This window comes from Ascaphus truei, chromosome 3 (assembly GCF_040206685.1).
Source record: "Ascaphus truei isolate aAscTru1 chromosome 3, aAscTru1.hap1, whole genome shotgun sequence".
Classification (NCBI taxonomy): Eukaryota; Metazoa; Chordata; class Amphibia; order Anura; family Ascaphidae; genus Ascaphus; species Ascaphus truei.
The window spans coordinates 35,273,706-35,295,553 of NC_134485.1; the positions used below are offsets into that span (position 1 = coordinate 35,273,706).

Genomic DNA, 21,848 nt, shown 5'->3' on the forward strand with positions numbered 1-21,848 from the left:
ATGCATAGGCCTATTGAGAGTAACCTGCTTCTGTTTTAATATTGTTCAGGATAGTATAGGTAGTTACATAGTGGAGGAGGTTGAAAAAAAGAAATACATTATGTCCATCAAGTTCAACCTATTCTACATTTTGATGACAGATCCTATATTTGTATTTAAAGTATAAGATGAAGGCAAACAACCCCCCCCCCCCCCCGTGAAAGATCATCCAATGATATCGCATAGGGAGAAAAATAAATTCCTTCCTGACTCCACATATTGGCAATCAAATTTCTCTCTGTATCAACATTCTTCCCATGTTTACTTATTTGGTATATCCCTGTATACTGTACCTTTCTAAAAAGTTCTTGTACATCCAAATAGAGTACGATGCTGTAGAGCAGGGGTGCGCAAACGTTTTGACCTGTTCCCCCCTGCCTGTTCTCCCCCACTGCTCGCGCCCCCCCTTACCTAGTTTGAAGCGTCAGATGACGCTGCGGGGTTATTTCACATCACGTGGCCCTGGCCCATGTCAACGGAGTCACGGTAAGGGAAGTTACAGAGGCCTCGCGGGGTCCCCCGGAGTTTAATCTAAATGCTTTTGGGGAAGAGGACGGGGCCTCTGCAACCGCTGCCGCCCCACAAAAAAAATCTCGCGCCCCCTGGTTTGCACACCACTGCTGTAGAGGAGAGATGTGGAAACATTTTGCGCGCTTAGCCAAGCTGGGTGAATATCGCCTATTTTGATTTAAAACGTTAAAATAAAAGTTTGTGGCAAATTTGATTAAAAGTCAACGGCCTCCTTAAAAAGACAAAATAGCTATTTTTTAACGATCGGGGCCATTTCAGTAGAATTTTTGGCACCAAAAGTTCGACCAATTTTTTTTTTTTTTACTTTTTAAAAGTTTGATCGAAACTGCGGTGAAGCGAAACTCTAATCTTGAGCGTGTCACTGTATGCATGCAAATATTTTAAGTGAATAATGTATCTTTGTTTTACTAAAATCAGGGAAGAGCGTCAGGCAGCTTTGCAAAAAAAAAGTACATTTCCTACCAAGCAGTTTGTTTGGGTAATTGTAAATGCAAATCATTCTTTTTAGTGCATTGTAATAATCGGGACCATTTTTTCCCCTAGCAAGCAATTTGTCTTTTGTGTGTTTGAAACATGATGTTAATTGGCAGTGCTGTTGCACAGCTGTGCACGCTTCTCCATATTACACAAGGGACTGAAGAGTATTTGAAGAAACACTTGTGCGTATTAAAATGGAGCGATCCATTTCACAAAGACATGTGAAATTACAAAACTCTGCTTTAATTTCCTCTAAACGCTGATTTAAAAAAAGAGTTGTGGTGTTGTGTAGTTTTTCCAGCTATTTCTTCCACTCTGTTGAGTACAAAGTACATGTGTTTAATCGAAATATCTGATGACAATAATGACCCATTCAGTGCTTTAAAGCAGTGATGTTGTTAATATCCTTTCAGTTGCTCCAGATTTAAGTGATAAGAGATTTTTTTTAAATTTGACCACTCATCAAAATGTATTTTCCTATTGAAATGTCATTAAAATATACATTTAATTTATTTAAACATGTTTCACTAGTAAACATGCATTGAAATATACACCTTATTTCCAAGTATATTATTCAGTATGTGGATTCTGCTCTGTCAATGAACCTTTTCTTTGCTGCTTCAGATTTCAAGAATGAAAGAAAATCTGAGAATGTCCTCACTTCTCACTGGTTTTAAGTAATGTGATAGATATGGCTTTTACTGATCTAAGTGTTGATGTACGAGTTTCTGAAGCCACGCTGTTTAAATGCTTTAAAGACACAGGTCAGATTTGGGGTTAGTACAGTACCAGGTTCCCATCTCTTCACCAATTAACAGTAAATTGGATGTGTCGTAAAGTAGGTCAGGGAAAATTAAAGTCTTTTGCAACCCAAAGACTTTTTAATTGTGCCTATCAACATTTAGATCAGTACAGGCAGTCCTCGTTTTAAGAATGGCTTATCCAACGCTATGCAATACATACCTATGTTAATTTTTACAATGCCAAAACGGCTTATCCAACGCTCTTACGACGCTTTGCAACGTTGTTTATGTGTATATAATATATATTATATAATATTATATTATACTATATACAGGCATACCCCGCTTTAAGTACACTCACTTTAAGTACACTCGCGAGTAAGTACATATTGCCCAATAGGCAAACAGCAGCTCACGCATGCGCCTGTCAGCACATCCTGAACAGCAATACCGGCTCCCTACCTGTACCGAAGCTGTGCGCAAGCGGGGAGACTATAGAGCCTGTTACACATGCGTTATTTACATCAGTTATGCACATATATGATGATTGTAGTACAGTACATGCATCGATAAGTGAAAAAAGGTAGTGCTTCACTTTAAGTACATTTTCGCTTTACATACATGCTCCGGTCCCATTGCGTACGTTAATGCGGGGTATGCCTGTAATATATTATATTATTATATTATATAATATGTTATATTATATATATAATACAGTATATACACTATATAATTTATGTGTGTGCTGCATATCTTATTGCCTGCGTAAAATATTTGGTGTATTTTAGTGTTAAAAATCCCTTCAGGAACGGAACCTTTCATTTAACCAAATGTTTCGCTATCCAACGCCATTTTGAGTAACGCATTGTGTCGGATAACTGAGGACTGCCTGTAACAGCAGCTCTACTTATGACATGGTAAAAACCACAGCACACATGTCAACGTTTAATCATATTTTTAAATATTAAACACAATTATTTTTAATAGGTAATATAATGTCCTAAGAAACCGTGAACAGGAGAAGCTTATGTTACTGTAGGTTCATGGTCAGGATACCTTGTAGGGAACCACCCTTAGGGTTAATAAAAGATTAAATTAGCAATAGCACCACCATTTTGACTCCCCTTCCTTTTTATTTCTTTCCCATAATTGGAACAGGGTTGCATCTGGAGCTAAACCTCGGCTCTGGCGTCCCGTGATATTTACTAGTGAAGTTACCAATATTACTTGTTTTTATTTAAAGGGGATTAATAATAACCGTCCAATAGGAAGCAACGTCGAATTACATAACGGTTTCCTGATGGACCGAGACTTGGCAGCCATTTTGTTTCCACTGAAGGGAGATTCAATCCCGGTAACTTCTCAGGCAATTATCTTGGGAAACAGAGTCCCCAGAGCTGAAAATAGCACATTTTTTCTGGGGGGGGGGGGGAAATGGGGAGGTAAAGAAACTGAGATGGGGGAGATTGCTGCTTTAAATTATAGTGTACCGCGCTTTCGAAACCTCCACTTCTTCATGTTTACTGTGTAGGCTGAACTTAAAAAGCAGTATTGCAGTTTTATTCATGTATTAAATAAAGAACATTGTTGGACGTCAAACAAATCAATAGAAATGTAGAAACCTTTTATGTTTTGATGAGGCTGATCGTGGTGGTAAAGAATGTCACATATATGCACACTGTCCCTTGATACAGTTATGTAATGTGACTAGTGCTCAAACAAAAATGCTGCTCTTTTTATAAAAACGTGTCCTAATTAATTATTATTCGCTGTACTGTGACCATAACAGACTGTATAATTACATTTCACCTATGGCTTGTTGGGTGAGGTACGGTAAGGAACATCCGGCGTAATCACGATGGAGTTACTGCATTGCTTGGGTGTTTGTTGCTGGTAAGATAAATGAATTAATTGGCCCATGATTGCACATCTCTGAAGCAATTTATGGCATTCATATTATGCTTAGAAAATGACTAAACCCAATTATAGTGATCGAGAAACAAGACTCCTAAAGCAATTATAAGTTCCACATTTAGAAGAAGAAACAAAAACTGTAATATTAAAAAGCTAAATAAAGCCCTGTAATGGTCTATGTGTCGCGTATCTTCACACCACGAGTCATTGGGAGCAGGCTGCATCTCTAGGTATTTTTATTGTGTCCTCCGTTCTGTTTACTTATAAAATGAATACTGTTATTGGAAAACAAGTAAGGAGAACGTATTAAAAATGTCATCCCTGCAGCTGTGCCCTTTCAATGATTTAGTATACGCATTGCTGCAGTTATACTGAATTTCTTAGTATTACATCAAGTAGTCCTTACTGCAAAACGCACCTGAAAAGTACAGTGGGACACCGTTGGGATGGCCACATGGCGTGTGTAATCCTGGGACTCGGGATCTATGAGGCAGTGTGGCCAGGCTTCTGTCTTTACAAAGGCTTTGATGGCACATGGTTCCATACTGTACAGTAGTTCTCGCCTTCCAGCCAGTGTCTACCCAACATGTTTTTATAAGATGTTATGTTAACTGGTAGTAGTGGCAGCATGGCAGTGGCAATGAATTACATGTATTGTAAGAGGCAGAACTATTGTGTTATGGTGGTTATGTAATTTGAACGTACAAAGCCTATTCAAACAATTCCAGAATCTATTACAACCTCTTGGCAAACTCGGTTCCTGGTTTTGATGACTTGATCCTGTTGAATGTACAGTTGTAGGAAGAAGGATAACTATTTGCATGTATTTTGTTTTCTGTTTGGAACATTATCAGTAAGTGTATTGAAGCAACTACAGTAGTACAACAATTAGGTGAAGAAGCATTTTCATTTTTTTTTTGCTAGACTTTATGCTTTTTGAACAAGCAAATGTCTGTTATACCGATTTGTGTAAATCTCAAATATGTATGTTAATTACTGCACAGTTGTGAAAAAAAATCAGCCTGAATAGTACAATAGGTAACTGCTTTTCGGCCAGTGAAATGGTTAATCATATAACTTAATAATTTTCTACCGTATTTTGCTACATATTAGTGTTCCAGCATGTTGTTAAATGTGTCCGAATTTTTTTCAAAAGCAACAAGAATTCCAAAACATGAAAAAAAACAAACATGTCATATTGAGGAATGGTGGATACTAAGCAAAAAAAGTGGAAAAAATACCATCCCTATCGTGAAACAAGGTTTCACTTTTTATGAACGACAATTTGCTGTACAGTAATTAGTCTTTGTACTGTTCTGTCCTAAACAAATCATGGAATCCAGCAATGTAAAGTCTGACATAATGGCTCTTGTTTCCAAAATCAAGGAAAATAAATTGTTTTATAAAAATATATAAGTGTGGGAGATTAGACCTGTTTAGTAGCAATAATGGAAGCCATTACCTTTTGATACAAGCACACAGACAGCAGAGCAGGCGTAAATAGGGTTGCCAGGTGGCTTCTCCAAAAATACCGGACTTGATGGTGAAAGGTGCGTCAGGTCACTATGTCCAGGGAGGAAAATACCGGACACATACATGTCCAGTATTACAGAACCTCTCATTTTGTACTGGACAGAGTATCCAAACACAGGACAGTCCAGTTCAATACCGGACACCTGGCAACCCTAGGTGTAAATGTATTGATCTATTCACTTTTTATGCAGAATGAACCATCATTGATCATATTATAAACATGTTTTCATCGTAATCCAAACTACTATTCTCATGCTAAATCCAGTTCCTCCACATCTTATAAATAGAGGTGTGCTCTGAACAAGCCGAGACCGGCCCGTGCCGAGCAATGATCTCCCGTTGGTACTATGACGTGACCGAAAGAAAATGCGCACAGTTCATTTATGGCGGCTGTGGTGGAAACCGAAACAACTTTGACTCTGAGGAATACTGCATGGCAGTCTGTGGCAGCGTCAGTAAGTGGACCTCTGCGGCCTGTGGCATCCTGTCTTGCTCTGTCGCCACAGGCTCCGCTCCTCGTAACAGATTACTTTCCGATTTCCCCGGGAATGGGCCTGCGCTATAACTAACCACACCCCCGTTTACCCTGTTAATGGCTTGTGTCACACGATGTGCTCACTCTTGGCAGCTTTCTGAAGAGGCATGATCATCGGAAACCTTACCTTCTGTGTTTTGACTAATGCGTCATCTGCGAAATACAGCACTAACCCTTTCTACCTTCGGGGCTTTTACAAGCTGAATATGTGCTGTGGTTTGTGTTGTGTAAAAGTATTCTTTTTCCTGTGTTTCCCTGTCTGTGTCTTTATTTGTATAGCTGCACGTAGTATGCCAATTAGGGTGATTAATGCTAAGACGATCTTCATACTTTGAGTGAATTTGCACTGCACCGAATGAATCTAAAATGTGTGTGTATTATGTCTGCTGTCGGAAGGGATTGCAAAAAAGGGATTATTAACTTTGTCACTACAAGTGGGCAAACTTTTCCAGGGCCCTTTGCTAGCAATCTACTGTACCTCCATGTCGTGATGGGACTAAAGACATGGTTCCTTGGTGCTTTATTTTCCATAGACACACAGGACTATTAAGGACCAGAATACACTGGGATAGCACTACACTGTAGCCTCATGATGACAGAGTAGGTTGTTATACTAAAGAGGCTAATAAAAGATTTGGAACTTGTGTATGTGTGTGTATGTATGTGTGTGTGTATGTGTCTATATATATATATATGTAGAGGTATCAGTACCGTGTTAGCCGAGCTTCAATAATCAAAAAATAAATAGATGATACCGTTCTGTGGCTAACGAAATGCTTTTATTTGTGCGAGCTTTCGAGATACACTGATCTCTTCTTCCGGCGATGTTACAATGAATGAAGCAAGCAAAAGGTATACTTAAAAACAGTGTCTCTTGGAATGTTATCTGTGCTAGTCCTTCCCCCGGTGTGGATGTGTCACTTTATACAAACATCCCCCACCGGGATGGGATTTCAGCCTACAAATACTTTCTGGGACCGCAGGAGCCACTCACAGAGACAGTGACTAAATGCATCGAATTTATTCTGACCCATAACTACTTCACATTTGGAAATGACACATAGCTCCAGTCAACCGGGACCGCTATGGGTACTCGGATGGCGCCACAGTATGCCAATCTGTTTTGTGCAAAACTGGAAAGTGACTTTCTTTCCACGGTATCATCTATTTATTTTTTGATTATATATATATATATATATATATATATATATATATATATATATATATATATATATATATATTATATGTATCACCTTGAATTTTATATTCTGTCTTTGCTGACTTTGTAAGCAGATTTTGATATTTTTTAACTGGCAGTAATTAAGTAGCCACTCATTGAAGCAGCAGTTAACATAGCTCAGTTTTTTGGGGTGAATGGCGGGTATTTTTTTTAATATATATTACTTGAACCGGGGTGGTCCCCAGAGCTGATCTGCTGTGGCCCAACCTCCTGGACCCCTCACAACTCATGATTATAACATTTGGTCCCCGGGAAGAATGGACACCGTATGGCCACGGGTCAAGCTTGCTCCAGCCGGTAGAAAGCTGCATCTTTGAGAGGATGATGTTGTGACTCTCTGTTCTGGTTCCAGCAACCATACAAACTATGGTGACTGTTGACTCCCAGAGAAGCCTGGAGCCCGTTTCTTAGCAATGCATTGGGGGCCTGCCGGGCAGAGTGGCAAATATAGCATGATTCTAAAGGCAATACCGCATGTTCTGCTTTTTCCACCGACTCCCTCCCTCTCAGATGCCCATCTGGAAATGGGGAGTGGTATTTAACATCACAAAAAATGTGTACTGAAATTGAAGATACATTTAAAGCATGTAGTTAAACATTTGTTTAAAATGTGTATGGTTTTCTGAGAGAGGGAGGGTGTTATTTACTAGAAAGCCATCAAAGGATAAGTGTATACAACATGTTGTTGCCATTCATTCACTTCGGTCCCAATGGGACTGTTACATTTATAGCAAAGAATCAAGGACAAGGTTTTGGTGAGTTACACATATTCTTTTCGTGGAATTAAAATAGTCCGAATAGATGTTTTAATGAAGCATTGGTTTATTCAAACATGTTAGAAATTATATTTTGGCTCCTGTGACGGTTAATCTTTTATGCATAATGAAGGTAATTTGTGAATTTTTCACTGACAAACTGAACGTGCCGAAACATCATTAGATATGGTTAAGTGAATAAAGATCGTCAGTGAGCAGTGTGTTGTTAGAAGTGAAGGGATTTGCTTTCTAGTAATGGAGGATAAGTGCTTTTACATGAGAGATTTCAGCACTTGGGTATATGGGAATTTATCCTTTCAACTCGTCTGCTGTAAATTAGTGGAAATAAGTGTTACATCCTCAACTACTTTTAGATGAGCAGCATTGCTCTCTTTACAGATGCAGCCAGCGTTAGTCTACCTAATGATCATGCAGAATATAGGCTTCAATGGCAGTGATAACACAGCATATCCCGCCACTGCGCAGGAACCATAACCCCGGCTACATCTATATAACATGGCTAGAATCCAAAATATTCTTGGTTCACATTTTCAGATGACCCCAAAATCTTTTAAATAATTTGTCTAGTCGCTTGTAGAATAGGTTAACAATTCATATAGGAAACAAATGTACTGGTATTCAGGAACCCTCTATTCATCAGTATTATTTATAAGTATATATATATATATATATATATATATATATATATATATATATATATACTGAGTTAAGTTATGGTGAGTAAAAAAAGTGACAAAAACCCTCCACAGGAAAGCAAATATGCAAATATAGCTGTATGCTCATCTGCATGTCTTAGGCAGGTCTGCAACCCCGCCTTTCCCCATTATCACCCAGCATACAGCACTTCCACTGCAGCAAGGGATTCTGGGAAATGACATGCAAATGAGCACACATTATATATATATATATATATATATATATATATATATATATATATATATATATCATAATGCTGTATCTTTAGTGCAAGATGTTGATTTAGCAACAAACAACCGCAGCATCTTGTTCCCAGCTGTGTCTGTGTCCCGTAAATTACACAACTTGTGACCGATTTGAAGCGTGGAACTATCGCTGTCGTTGTAGACATGCATTACTTTGGTAATGTGCATGAATATGATGTGAAAGCCAAACACACAAAAATTGATTGCATTTTCCAGGGAATACAGAAATGTAATTTTTTTTCATTTATACACATTTTCAATAAATAAAGCTGGTGGCAAAATGCACCTCCCTCCAGAATATTAACTGCAGTAATCCATTGAGCAGTAATGATTTCTGTACCTCACAGGCTCTGAACAAATGCATCATACAGCTAAAAGAAAGGAGACATAATTAAAAAAGGATTACAGAAACTCGTCATACTGTTGAAGTGCAGCAATTAGACTCTCATCTTATAACGCGTGTTTTATTTTATTTGTTATAAATACTAAAGCTACAGCAGAGATTTATGACCAGTACAATGACTGCTGCTGGCGGGTAATTGAAGAAATGACCTAATCTGTGCTGAAAAAGTACCTGCCGTACAAATGGCTCTTTATTTAGTGTTTACAGCACATGATGGTGAACACACAATAGCATTTCTTGAGGATGCGCTAGTGTGGATATATTTGGCGGTGGTGTGCAGAGGTGGGTAATAATACCACTGCCACTGCTTAGAGGCCCTCTCAAACTGTGTGGAAGCATTTGCATGTCCATAATAATAGTGGGCTTTATAAAATTAGTGGCCATTTCTAGTTCTTGCATCATTTGGGGGACGTTCTCGGTGCTCTGACACACGGTTCGCAGCACAATCGTGGGGTTTACTTTTAAGTACACAGAGAGAAACTCACGTATTCAAGATAACCGGGAGCTGGTGCTGGGTCTAGAACTAGTTTGTTCCACTTTAAAGTACAGTATGTGTTATTCATTTTGCTTTTCCTATCTGGTGTATAAATGTTTAATGACATTAGCTGACCAGCATCAAGAGTGAAGGGGAGCTAACAAAAAAAAGTAATTTAACACAACTTTAGTTTAGTCGATACTGTATGTAATCACTAAAAGATTGAAAAAATATACATATAATAATAATTATTATTATTATTATTATTAAAAAACTTACAAATGTAATCCGTTTCCTTAGACCGATTGAATCACCCTGTGATTGTGTCCGTCCTGCAAAACTATTTTATCTGGGTCCATTAAAATTCAGGCTTAGCCCATGCTTTTTGCCCTACGGTACATATATATCTTTATGGCTAAGAAGAGCAAGAAGGGGCTATGTCCTATTGAACTGGAGGGATATATCTCCAGAGTTAGATGTTGCAGTGGAAACAAACCATCCAGTAGACACTCACAACAACCATTTAACTGTGTGTGCAGTTTATGATAAGGAAAACAGAAATCATTATCCGCGTTTACCCTCTGCCCAGAAGGACTGCAGCTTTTATGTTGAGGCCTGGGAATAACAGAATACCACATGTCTACCCGGCTCTCAGTGCTCCTTATTGCAGCTGCTAATATAAGGACCCTAGAGACCCCACTCTAGGATGCAGGTAAGCACAGAAATGGTGCTTCAGAGATATTACTTACCTAAATCCACAGCATTGCAGCCATCTTAACCATGGGAATGCCAGCCATCTTAACCATTTCACTGCCTAAGCAATATGTTGCTGACCCTTCTGGCAGCGAAAGTGTTACATGTGTTCAGTAGCCGAGGATACGCCTTCACATTATCCACGTACTATATGTCTCTGCCATGGAAATTGAGCGCAGGGGTGCACATTGTATGAAAATCAATTTTCAGACCCTGAAAGCTTACATAATGTTATAGGGATTTATGCTTCTGACCCCTAACTCTAGCAGAATATTGATCAGCTGCTCACAATCCCTAAGAGCAAATGTGCTGGTTTCTAGATTCCTGACACCATTAAAACGAACAGAAGGGCCCAGGCAAATATGATTTTCTTTGAACTTGCTGTAAAGCAAAATAAATCTCTGAAATAACAGAATGTAATAATGTCCCAAAGGGGATTAATTGAATCTGTAACCAAGTTTTATTAGGTCACTTGCAACGTTACAGGTGCCTTACACTTTTCCCGGCGCTCTTAGCATTAGTGTGTCTAGAAAAGGAAATGAGCTGTGCTGTGGCATTAAAATGAATAGTTCTTGAAGCTGAAATCCCACCTCCCCTTTTTATTTTTTACTTTAGTTTTTTTGCAGAATTTATGGTGCTCTGGAGTACAGGTTTTAGCTCCGGGGATCCCTCACCAGTTTAGTTGTTGGCTTTTTCCTCCCTTTTAGGGGCATCGAAAAAGTCACCAAATGGTGCGTGTCCCGCAGGCCAATAGGAAGTCACAACTGCTTCCTATTGGAGGCCCATTTCAATGCCCAGGAAGTAACACTGGCAACTAAACCAGTAAGTGTCTCGGGAACCGGTGTGTCTGTCTCCAGGGCTGACAGAAGCACAATTTAGCTCTGGAGGTCTTCACCGGTTTGAATTATGTCATAAATAATCGCTATTGAAATTTTTACTAAATTGCTGCTTTAAATTTATTTTCACTCTTGCAGTTGAGCATTTTCGCCCGGTTTCTAGAAACTCGCAAAGTTACAGTTGTCGAAGTTGCTAATTGTCTCCTGGCAATTACTGACAACCTTTTAAAATGCGGAACGGTAATATGAATTTCACTGTTTCAGCATAGAGTTTGAAGACCTTTTAAATGTGACATTTTACCGCAGAGAACATGTCTGGCGCTCCTAGGATCTCCACCTCCTATTGTCTTATATATAGTTAATAATAACTACAGAAAAAAAAGCTTTGCAATGTTTTTTTGTATTCATTTTTTTTTTTACGTCCAAGCTTCCTTGTGTTTGTTGTTTTCTTCCTAAAACAATTTATTAAGTACAAGTGCTTTATTTTCTTTTGTACAATACACGTTGTACTCTTTAAAGGCTGGATGGAAACGCTATACATTTAAGGTGTTTTTTTTATTCTAGTACACTACATTTTGATCAATAAGGCTACCACAATCTAATACAACAGTTTCCAAACTAGCCTCTCATCTGGCTCAGGTGCTAGAAGCATTTAAAGTTACTGTACTCCATTTCATTCTACATTGGAGCAGATTTAGTTTGAAGAGCATTGGGTCTGAAAATGGATTGCTGGTCTCAAATAGTTCTTGAAATCATACGTTTTTTTTTCTTTCCCCCATCCCCCCTCCTCCCCCCACTCGCTTCCGCTTTGAAATTCTCCACCCAACTCTAGTTCCAACCACTGCAGCCAGTACCCCTGATGCTGTTGACAAGTACCTGGAGAACCCCAATGATGAAAATGAGCATGACCACTTCCAGAAAGCAAAGGAGAGACTAGAGGGAAAACACAGAGAGAAGATGTCTGAGGTAATTGTGAGTAATAAGATGTGTGGCTACATAAAAAAAAAAAAAAAGGTTTCATCGTGTGTGTTATATCCTGTGACTAAGTGTGGGGATTTTCCAAATCATTTGAAAACCGTTGCATTGTGTTTTTATTTGTCCTCAATAAAGAATGTGTTTGTGTATATTTGGGTATGTGTGCACATTTGGGTGGGGTGTGTGTGTACATTTGTGTCTGTGTGTGCACATTTGGGTATGGGTGTGTGTGTGCACATTTGGGTATGGGTGTGTGTGTGCACATTTGGGTATGGGTGTGTGTGTGCACATTTGTGTGTGGGTGTTTGTGTACATTTGGGTATGGGTGTGTGTGTGTGTGTGTGTGTGTGTGTGTGTGTGTGTGTGTGTGTGTGTGTGTACATACATATGGGTGTGTGTGTGTACATTTGGGTATGGGTGTGTGTGTGTGTACATTTGGGTATGGGTGTGTGTGTGTGTATACATTTGGGTATGGGTGTGTGTGTGTGTGTGTGTGTGTGTGTGTACATTTGGGTATGGGTGTGTGTGTGTACATTTGGGTATGGGTGTGTGTGTACATTTGGGTGTGTGGGTGTGTACAATTGGGTATGTGTGTATAAAAAAAACAGGTAGTCAGAATGAATCTTGTGAAACAATTCTTTGTCTTCTCTGTAGTAGTCCGGTTATGTTTGAAACAATGCTTGGTGATGTTAATCACTTCTTACCCTTATCATATACAGTATGGTCAGCTCAGGACAGGAAGATTATCTGTTGTGATTATGCAAAGAGAAGAGCCTTTATTGCAGTAGTAGCTGCTGCATTTGGCAGAAGGAACCTGAGCCAGATGTTCAATATTCTCTTGTTTTTTGCTTGGCTGGTACAGACAATATATATTTTTGCGGTGGCTTTAAAAAAATTAATGTTATTTATAAAAATGATGGATACCCTTTAGTAGTAGAAGTGGTTAAGGTGGAATTAAGGCCTTTCTGGGGCCATTTTCAGTATTGCAGTGACCTTCAAGCTCCCATAATCGTATTCTCATTAAAGTTTGTTGTAAAAATGGTCAATCTGGATTTCAAAACTGTCAGCGTGATAGAATCACATATAACTAAGGAAAGGGGGGGACTGCAAATGTTACATTGCATTTTTCCGGTTATCATAATACATTAGTTGAACCCAATACGGAGCCTTTTAATGAGCCTTGTGTTTTACGGTGATTTAATTTCATACGCTGTAACACTCTGGAGAAATACCTCTTCTAAAATGGCTGCCATGCTGCTACTAGATTGGGATAGAGGCTGGTAGCAGACCTATTAACTTTTCAGATGGCATAATCTCCCATTCCTTCTGCACCGACATTGTACAGTTAGTACACACTGAACGTTATTGCAGTAGGGCCAACACCTACAGCAAGGGATCTCAACTCCCGCTCCTCAAGACCCGTCAACAGGTCAGGTTTTAAGGATATGCCTGTGCTGAAGATATCCTTAAAACCTGACCTGTTGGGGGCATCTCGAGGACCGGAGTTGGGAACCCCTGGCCTACAGCATTCATTCCATGGTGAACCTCCTGACCTCGACATGGCTTGTTCTGACCCGCAGGTGATGAAGGAATGGGAGGAGGCAGAACGACAAGCAAAGAACCTTCCTAAGGCCGACAAGAAAGCCGTTATACAGGTACGGTCACCTAGCCTTAGTGAACTAGTGAAAAGTTGCAAAATGGCTGCTCATCATAGAGGCCTCCAGGGTGCTGGCCTTGAAGACGTACAGGTTACGTCTATCGGGCACTCAAGCTGTTAACCCAGTCATTGCTTGCGGGACCGACGAGCAACATATTTGCAGAGTAATCTGTTACTGGGCCCTCAGGCAGGACTGCTCTAGGCTGGATATTATATTTCTGTGGTGTTTGATGAGCGTTTGTTGTAGTAATGAAAGGGAGTAATTTGTTAGAAAAGCAACGATAAATAGCATACACACTGAATGTTCCACCTGGGATTGCACCTTATGTTGACACATTTACAGTAAGTAATTAGATCCACCTCCTTCTTTTAAACACTAACCTAATAAAGTAATAAAGTAAATATCATTTTTTTTTTTTAAATATAGGTACTTTATCAAAAAGTAAATCACAAGCCATTTAATTAACATCATCTTTTCATTTACAAAGCTTTTTCTTAGTGAATCATTTCATTTTGCTTATTTGTGAAGGTCTGTGTGTGGGTACACAGACACAGTGTTCATCCTATGCTATTGTATGCCATAGTCCACAAAATGCATCAAGTTAATACAGTGGCAGTGCTGAGATGGTCTTTACACTGCAGAATTAAGTGTAGAGTGGGTTGGATTGTTGACAAATTCAATGCACAGAATAGGAGAGTTATCCCTTTAAAGATAAGATTATGATGATGTAGTCCTGCCGTGTTTTTTATTTTTGCAGCGGTCTTTATTCCTAAACCTTTTCTATATTTCATCATTATGTTAAAACTTTACAGCGTTTTCAAGAGAAAGTCGAGTCACTGGAACAAGAAGCTGCAAATGAAAGACAGCAGTTGGTAGAGACTCACATGGCCAGGGTTGAAGCCATGTTAAATGATCGTCGACGAATTGCTCTGGAGAATTACATCACTGCTCTGCAAATGGATCCCCCAAGGGTATGTAGACAGATTTAGCCTTTGTAAGGCCAGAATTCATGACAAAGCATTGCAGTTCATTCTGTCACCGGTTTTAAAAATGTGCTGCAAGAATTTATAGTTTTATTTGTGTGTGTGTGTGTGTGTGTGTGTGTGTGTGTGTGTGTGTGTGTGTGTGTATTTTATAGCAAATAAAAAGATCACTTGTGAGCACATTCATGTCTTGGACAAGTCTGCAACCCTGCCTTACACCATTATCACACAGCATGCAGTGTTCCCACTGCAGCAAGGGATTCTGGGAAATGACATGCAAATGAGCACACCATGCTACCTTTTGCCTGAAATCCATTTTTACATGGAACACTTATAAGCTAATGCTCACTGTTAACACAGCTTTTGAGCACAGCATGGGAATCAGATGCAACACAGCAACACAGCAAAAGAGGAAGAAAAACTATCTCACACATAGCACTCAAGCGTAATATATATATATATATATATATATATATACAGTATATATATATATATATATATATATATATATATATATATGGAAAGGGGAAACAACGGCGCAAAAAACTGTTAACTATACAATAAAAATTGAGCATAAAGGACTGAGGGTATACATTAGATTGCTGGTTGTTCTGAAATGAAATGAAGAAAAAACAAAATATAGTGAAGTACGTTTAGTAAAAGAATATGCGCAAAAGTAGATCGCTACTTACAAAGTAGCAGATGTAAACAAGCATATAGGATATTATAATCCTCTCCGTCCTGCTGCCTGGAGTTATGATGTCTCTGTCCTCCACGTGGAACGCCGGAATCCACCGTGCTGGTTCTCCTCTGGCTGCAGCTCTTCTCCTTGACGTCCTGGTGTGCCTCTGATCTCGCGAGACTAGCCCGCTGACGTCACTCAGCCGAGATTTCGGACGAAATTCGGGTATACAGTCCAGGAGTGATCAAGGGATTCTGCTAACATGTAGATAATCAATAGGGGAGCTGAAAGTTTATCTTAGAGCCTCCTCCCGTTGTTTCCCCTTTCCCCCTATATATATGCTATTGTGTGTAGCTTAACTTCAGGCAGCAACTGTTACTATTTTTTTTGTTTAAATTATATCAATTTGCGCACTTAGTATTTTATAGTTTATATATATATATATATATACATGGCTGTGCTCAAAGCTGTGACCATGCAGCAAGCTTAAGCCTATAGGGAACCATGTTAAAAATGGTTATTGAGGCAAAAAGTGACACTGTGTGCTCATTTGCATGTCATTTCCCAGAATCCCTTGCTGCAGTGGAAGTGCTGTATGCTGGGTGATGATGGGGAAAGGCGGGGTTGCAGACCTGCCTAAGACATGCAGATGAGCATACAGTTATATTTGCATATATATATATATATATATATATATATATATATATATATATATATATATATATATATATATATATATATATATATATATATAAAAAAATGTAAATACAACTGTGTGCTCATCTGCATGTCTTAGGCAGGTCTGCAACCCCGCCTTTCACCATTATCACCCAGCACCCAGCACTTCCACTGCAGCAAGGGATTCTGGGGAATGACAGGCAAATGAGCACACAGTGCCACTTTTTGCTTCAAAAACCATTTTAACATGGTTCCCTATAGGCTTAAGCTTGCTGCATGGTCACAGCTTTGAGCACAGCCAGGGTTAAGGTGCATACCCAGAAAACCCACCCACAGACAGCTTTCTTTTTTTTTTTTTTTTTTCTGGTGGTGAAAAAGTGATTCCACCTCAAAAACCGTGCTCGTGGTCAAGTGAGACCAGGTGCTCAAAACTTGTGACAAAGTCCGCTCCGGAGAGTAGGCCAGTCCGTGCCATAAGCAGTCCTCTCCAGCCGAAGCCTTGGAGTCCTGCTGTTACATCGACGTCGTCATCCGAGGAATCCGACGTCCATCCTGTTCCCTCCTAGTGCAGCTGGCGCCGCAGGAGGGTCCAAGTCTTTAGGGTGTTCGGCTGACGCCTACTAACCCACCGCAATCTTCCCCCGAAGGGATGGCGACTACTAGCCAGCACTCAGTCTTTGCTCTCCGGAGAGAGGGGTGACGATAACCCAACAAACGAAACATCAAAAATCCATGGTGCAAGTGCTCCTGTGCGCTGTGTGATGCAGTGCAGGAAGTGCTCTGACAGACGACACAAAAAAGTGTGCACGAGTGCACGCCCGGCCCTTTGCAAGGCCAGGCGGTGACAAAAATAATTGGCTTGTTTCGACCTTTATGGGTCTCATCAGTGTGGGGTTGGTAAACTGGGTATGCAGAGAAGCTAAAGGATGGGGTTTACCATACTGAGTTAAGTTATGGTGAGTGTATTTGTATTTGCATATTTGCTTTGCTGTGGAGGGTTTTTGTCACTTTTTTCACTCACCATAACTTAACTCTATATATATGGCAGATGACACACACATATAGCAAAAAAGTAGGTGCTTATCCCGGTATAGTCGGTGAATGTGCCTGTTTTCTTCTAATACACCTCTTTTTTGGATACTACTGAGTGTGCTGTCTCTTCCTTGCTTTGTGGCCCTGGGATTCTGGATCTGCCTGGTAAGGAGCATATATATATATATATATATATATATATATATATATATATATATATATATATACACATATATATATATATATATAAATATACATTACCGCATAGCAGCAAAGAGGAGACAGCACTCAGATGATAACAATATAATGTATTAAGTACAGCACATAACTCCAACGTTTCGATCCCCCTAGGGGCACCCCCCTGAGAAAGATCTGGAGGGATCGAAACGTTGGAGTTATGTGCTGTATTTATTTAATACATTATATTGTTATCATCTACCTGAGTGCTGTCTCCTCTTTGCTGCTATGCGGTAATGTATACCTCTATTACTTATATGGGACATGCACCTATTCATTATTGAATTTATATTGGAGTGCCAGTGATTCTTTATCATATATATATATATATATATATATATATATATATATATATATATATATATAAAATCACTTTGTTATAAATTGGCAGATCTGTACATCTTGGGGACATTTAATAGTTTTACATGTTTTTTAACACTGTATTACTGTTATTATTACTTTTTAAAATAACATAAAATGCTGCACTGATTTGAGCAGCCTCGGTGAACGACACATAACCATCATTTATTAGAGCAGTAAAGTAAGTTAAACTGGGTCACAGCTTTGTATAATTAACATTTTTAATTAAGATCTTTGTTTGATCTCACTGAATATACCTTGGGCACCGTTTGGTAGATGGGGAGAACACATCGCCCGTCTGCAAATCATGCCTCTAAAACTTTGGAATATTTCTTAATTCAATATATTGTGGCTGTTGTCATCAAATGAATGATGCAGTGATACTAAACCAAACCGTTGGCCAGAGAAGCGATTACACCACATTACACACAGTACTAGATTTGCATTAGCAAAGTTAGCCTTTGATTGAGCTAGCTGTGCTGAAGCAGGGATTTCCCCAATGCCTAGCCTGCTGGTGGCCCTTGAGGACTGGAGTTGGCCACCCCTGCATTAAATGCTCTAGGTCTGAGATGCCATTAACCGTCCAACATAAGAGATTAGCTTTACTTGTAAGAAAGCTGCTAATTCTGTTTCTTAAATAAGACAATGGTGCAAATAGGCACGCAGGAGCATTCGTTACCTACACCAGCAGCTTAATAGGTAGCCCACGAGTGTGGAGATATAGTATATTCTGCTGCAAAAACAGAAGAAAAGGACACAACTACCGAGAGCACTCTACCAAAAATGAACATGTTGATTTAATTTTAAAACTAGTTTATTGGGAGACATGCTCCAAAATATAAAATAACGGGTTATAGTTGGAAATAAAAAAAGTGTATACAACCAAATTTTGTACTACCTATTAATGTAAAAATCTATTTCTCTACGAGTGAGGACAGTTGGCAACAAAGAGGAGCTAACTGGTGCAATATTTAGGAACAGTGTTTTGTTTGCTCATCACGTACTACTGTGGTTACCCACAAATGAGGACAATTCACTGTTGGTATTTTAGCTTGCTTTTAATAGTCGCGCTTTTTGGACGAGGTACTACTGTTGCTAGGGTCGCAGCCTTCCACCTTCACACAATTTGGTAGTATACACTTTTTTTAATTTACAACTATAACCCTTTATTTTATATTTTGGAGCATGTCTCCCAATAAACTAGTTTTACAATTAAATCAACATATCATTCATTTTTGGGTAGAGTGCTCTCATTAGTGGGGTCCTTATCTTCTGTTTTTGCTAACCCACTACTACCCCAGATTGTAGCACCACCCTTTATGCTAATTCGGTTTAGTGCTGTTGCGAGGGTATCCCCCAACCCCCCAGTACGCGTAGATTCTGCTGCAGTGGATAGACGGACCTCGGGACTGAATAGAGTAATGATAAGTTCCTAGTTTTCTGTGAAGTCTCAGAGTTGTGTGTTTAACAGTTGCACAGTCTGTAATCTTGAGGCAAATTATATAAAATGAGTTTGGCCTTTACTGAAATGAGATTTTAAAAAAAAAATCTTCTCCTGTGGATTAAATGCAAGCCTCCGGTGCTATGTAAAATACGAGTTGTTTCCTGGCATGTCAGCATTTGAATACCCTTCGATACATACTTTCTTGTATTTTACTCTCCTGGAAAGCAGCATTTACCGTCTACTTTTGTTATTACTGTTATTTTGCTAGGCATGATGACTAAGAGAAGGGATATATTTACACAAAGATCAAGAATGTAGTGGCAGTACTAAGTATTTAGTACTACCGTCTACAATTTTAGATGCTGAATTGAAACGGCTTTAGGGAAAAAGAGTAGAAGCCGATCTTTATGCCACTGCCAGGTTTAGTCATTCCTTTGCATTATTTAAATACAATGTATGTAGCGATGCACGTAGAATTGTTCAGGTAAATGAGTCCTTATCACGAAGAGTTCACAATGGGAATCTGGTTCCTGAGGCAGAGAGAGATTAAGGCTACGGGCCAGCTGCACGCGAGGCTGGCGGCGCCTGCAGCTGAATCCCCGGTCTGCAGTGAGCTGCAGGGGGAAAGACGGGGGCGTGGTGGGGGCGCGGCCGTGACGTCACCCAGCAGGTTCGCCCTCATTGGGTGAACTGCAGGGGGCGTGGCCTAGCACTCCGCCGCGACTCCTAGTCTCAATTTTCTTGAGAGCAGGAGTTTCTGTCGGCGCAGCGCGGTGGCCCCCCCTCGCAGCGGGACTGGGCGGGGCGGCTCTTGTCCCTGCAGCGTCCGCCACAGCGGGCGCTTCAGTAGCCACCGGGGACCTGCCTTGGTAGCTTGCTCAAGGATACCATGGCAGCTGACACGAGCATTCAGCTTGGGCCCTTGCGACAAAGTTACTCCTTCACCACTGTCATAAAACCACAAATAAATTTTGAAAGTTTAACCGTGACTCCTTTTGGAGTTGTGTTCATATCTGTACCCAGAATACTTTGTGGATGCATTGTGTCATATTGCAGTCAAATATTTTAGCAACGCATATGTATATGTAAAACATAAAGGACAATGAAATAAATTTTTAGTTGTAACACATATAAAGTGACTTCTTCGAGGGCACACAAAATGAGTCTAATTGGCAAAAGCTGAAGTCAAACCCTCAGGCTTTTCTATTCGGGATCAACACCTTGGCTATTGCATTATATTTCCCCCGTGCAAATACTGTTCTTGTTCCTTACTGGCTCGTGCTATTTATTGTTGTTGTTTTTCTACTACATTTTCCTTTGACAAACTGTTTGCCCTTTCATTTAATTGCAAACCTCTAAATTCTCACTGTTTAACTTAGAAAATAAATGTCATCTTACTATTTCCTTTGCAGCCTCGCCATGTTTTCAACATGCTTAAGAAGTATGTGCGTGCTGAGCAAAAAGACAGACAGCACACCCTCAAGCACTTTGAGCACGTCCGCATGGTGGATCCGAAGAAGGCAGCTCAAATAAGATCTCAGGTAATTACTATATGCAATTGTATTGTATTGTATGTCTTTATTTATATAGCACCAAAAGTGTACTCAGCGCTTCACAAAGAATACAGTACAGGGAATTATAATTATACAATAAGTGCAGAAAAATCAGACAATAGGAAAGGAAATCCCTGCCCCGAAGAGCTTACAGTCTAAGAGGTTTCATGGGAAACTTACAGAGACAGCAGGTGAGGGAGTAAGTGCTGTAGATGGCAGTGCTTGGTCACAATGGGTGGTAGGAGTGACTGAGTGTGGGACATTAGCCATGAGGGCAGGCTATTGGGATGCTTGATTTGTGGGGTAAAATTTAATGAAGGTCAGTGTTAAATGAAAAGATTAACACCATTTACAGGAGAAGAGGTGGCAGGGAGGCATGAGTGAGATCAGGTGTGTATGTCTGGCTTCAGGCTTAGGGGAGATCCCCAGCAGCAGGAAGGAGTAGATAGGGGTGTGAATAGAGGATTTGTGTGGGTGTTTTTTATTGAGGGGTAAAGAAGTTTTTGGGAGAGAGGTGTATAAATAATGGTGCAGTGGGGAGTGGAGATCTTGTAGAGAACAGAAATGCTCACCAAGGAGTGAGGAAACGGTAAACAGAAAAAGAAATAGGGAGGGCATAGTGAGATGCAGGAGGAGAGAGTTCCAAGGTACTGGAGGATAAAAGTGTACAAATAAATCACAGATGTTAAAAGTTAATGTCTCACAGTGGCAACGTTGTAATGCAGAGTCCAGATCTTCCTTCGTCCAATGCAGTCCTTACTGATTGTTTCAATTACTGCAGTAGCCTGCATTGAAGGACTATATACATATACAAGATGCAGTATGAAAGCCAAAGAAGCCAGTACTACACTAGTGAGAGACGTGATTTGATTTTAATAATTGCCATTCAATAATTAGACTCCAAGTCTGCAGCTAGTATAAGAGCATGTGTTGGCAAGTGCTGAATGCAGAAGCTGCTCAAGTCCAAATCCCTTGTTCTAATTATTTGTACTACCTGTCTCAGGAAGGAATGGTAGTGCACCTGATCTTAGATCAGCAGCATTAGCAGCA

At 39.8% G+C, this 21,848-nt stretch overlaps 1 protein-coding gene across 9 annotated transcripts in view; it reads left to right on the forward strand.

Annotated features, from left to right (window-relative positions):
- APP (amyloid beta precursor protein) overlaps window positions 1-21,848 on the forward strand; it is a 211,443-nt gene that overhangs the window by 159,024 nt on the left and 30,571 nt on the right. For 2 of the 9 annotated variants that reach the window (XM_075593939.1, XM_075593934.1), the window contains exons 7-11: window positions 5,525-5,692; window positions 12,029-12,168; window positions 13,752-13,826; window positions 14,642-14,800; window positions 20,658-20,786. In XM_075593939.1, the coding sequence (XP_075450054.1) occupies window positions 5,525-5,692; window positions 12,029-12,168; window positions 13,752-13,826; window positions 14,642-14,800; window positions 20,658-20,786 (671 nt within the window). The remainder of the gene's footprint in view (window positions 1-5,524; window positions 5,693-12,028; window positions 12,169-13,751; window positions 13,827-14,641; window positions 14,801-20,657; window positions 20,787-21,848) is intronic. The other 7 variants (XM_075593940.1, XM_075593935.1, XM_075593943.1 and 4 more) reach the window with 5 other exon arrangements.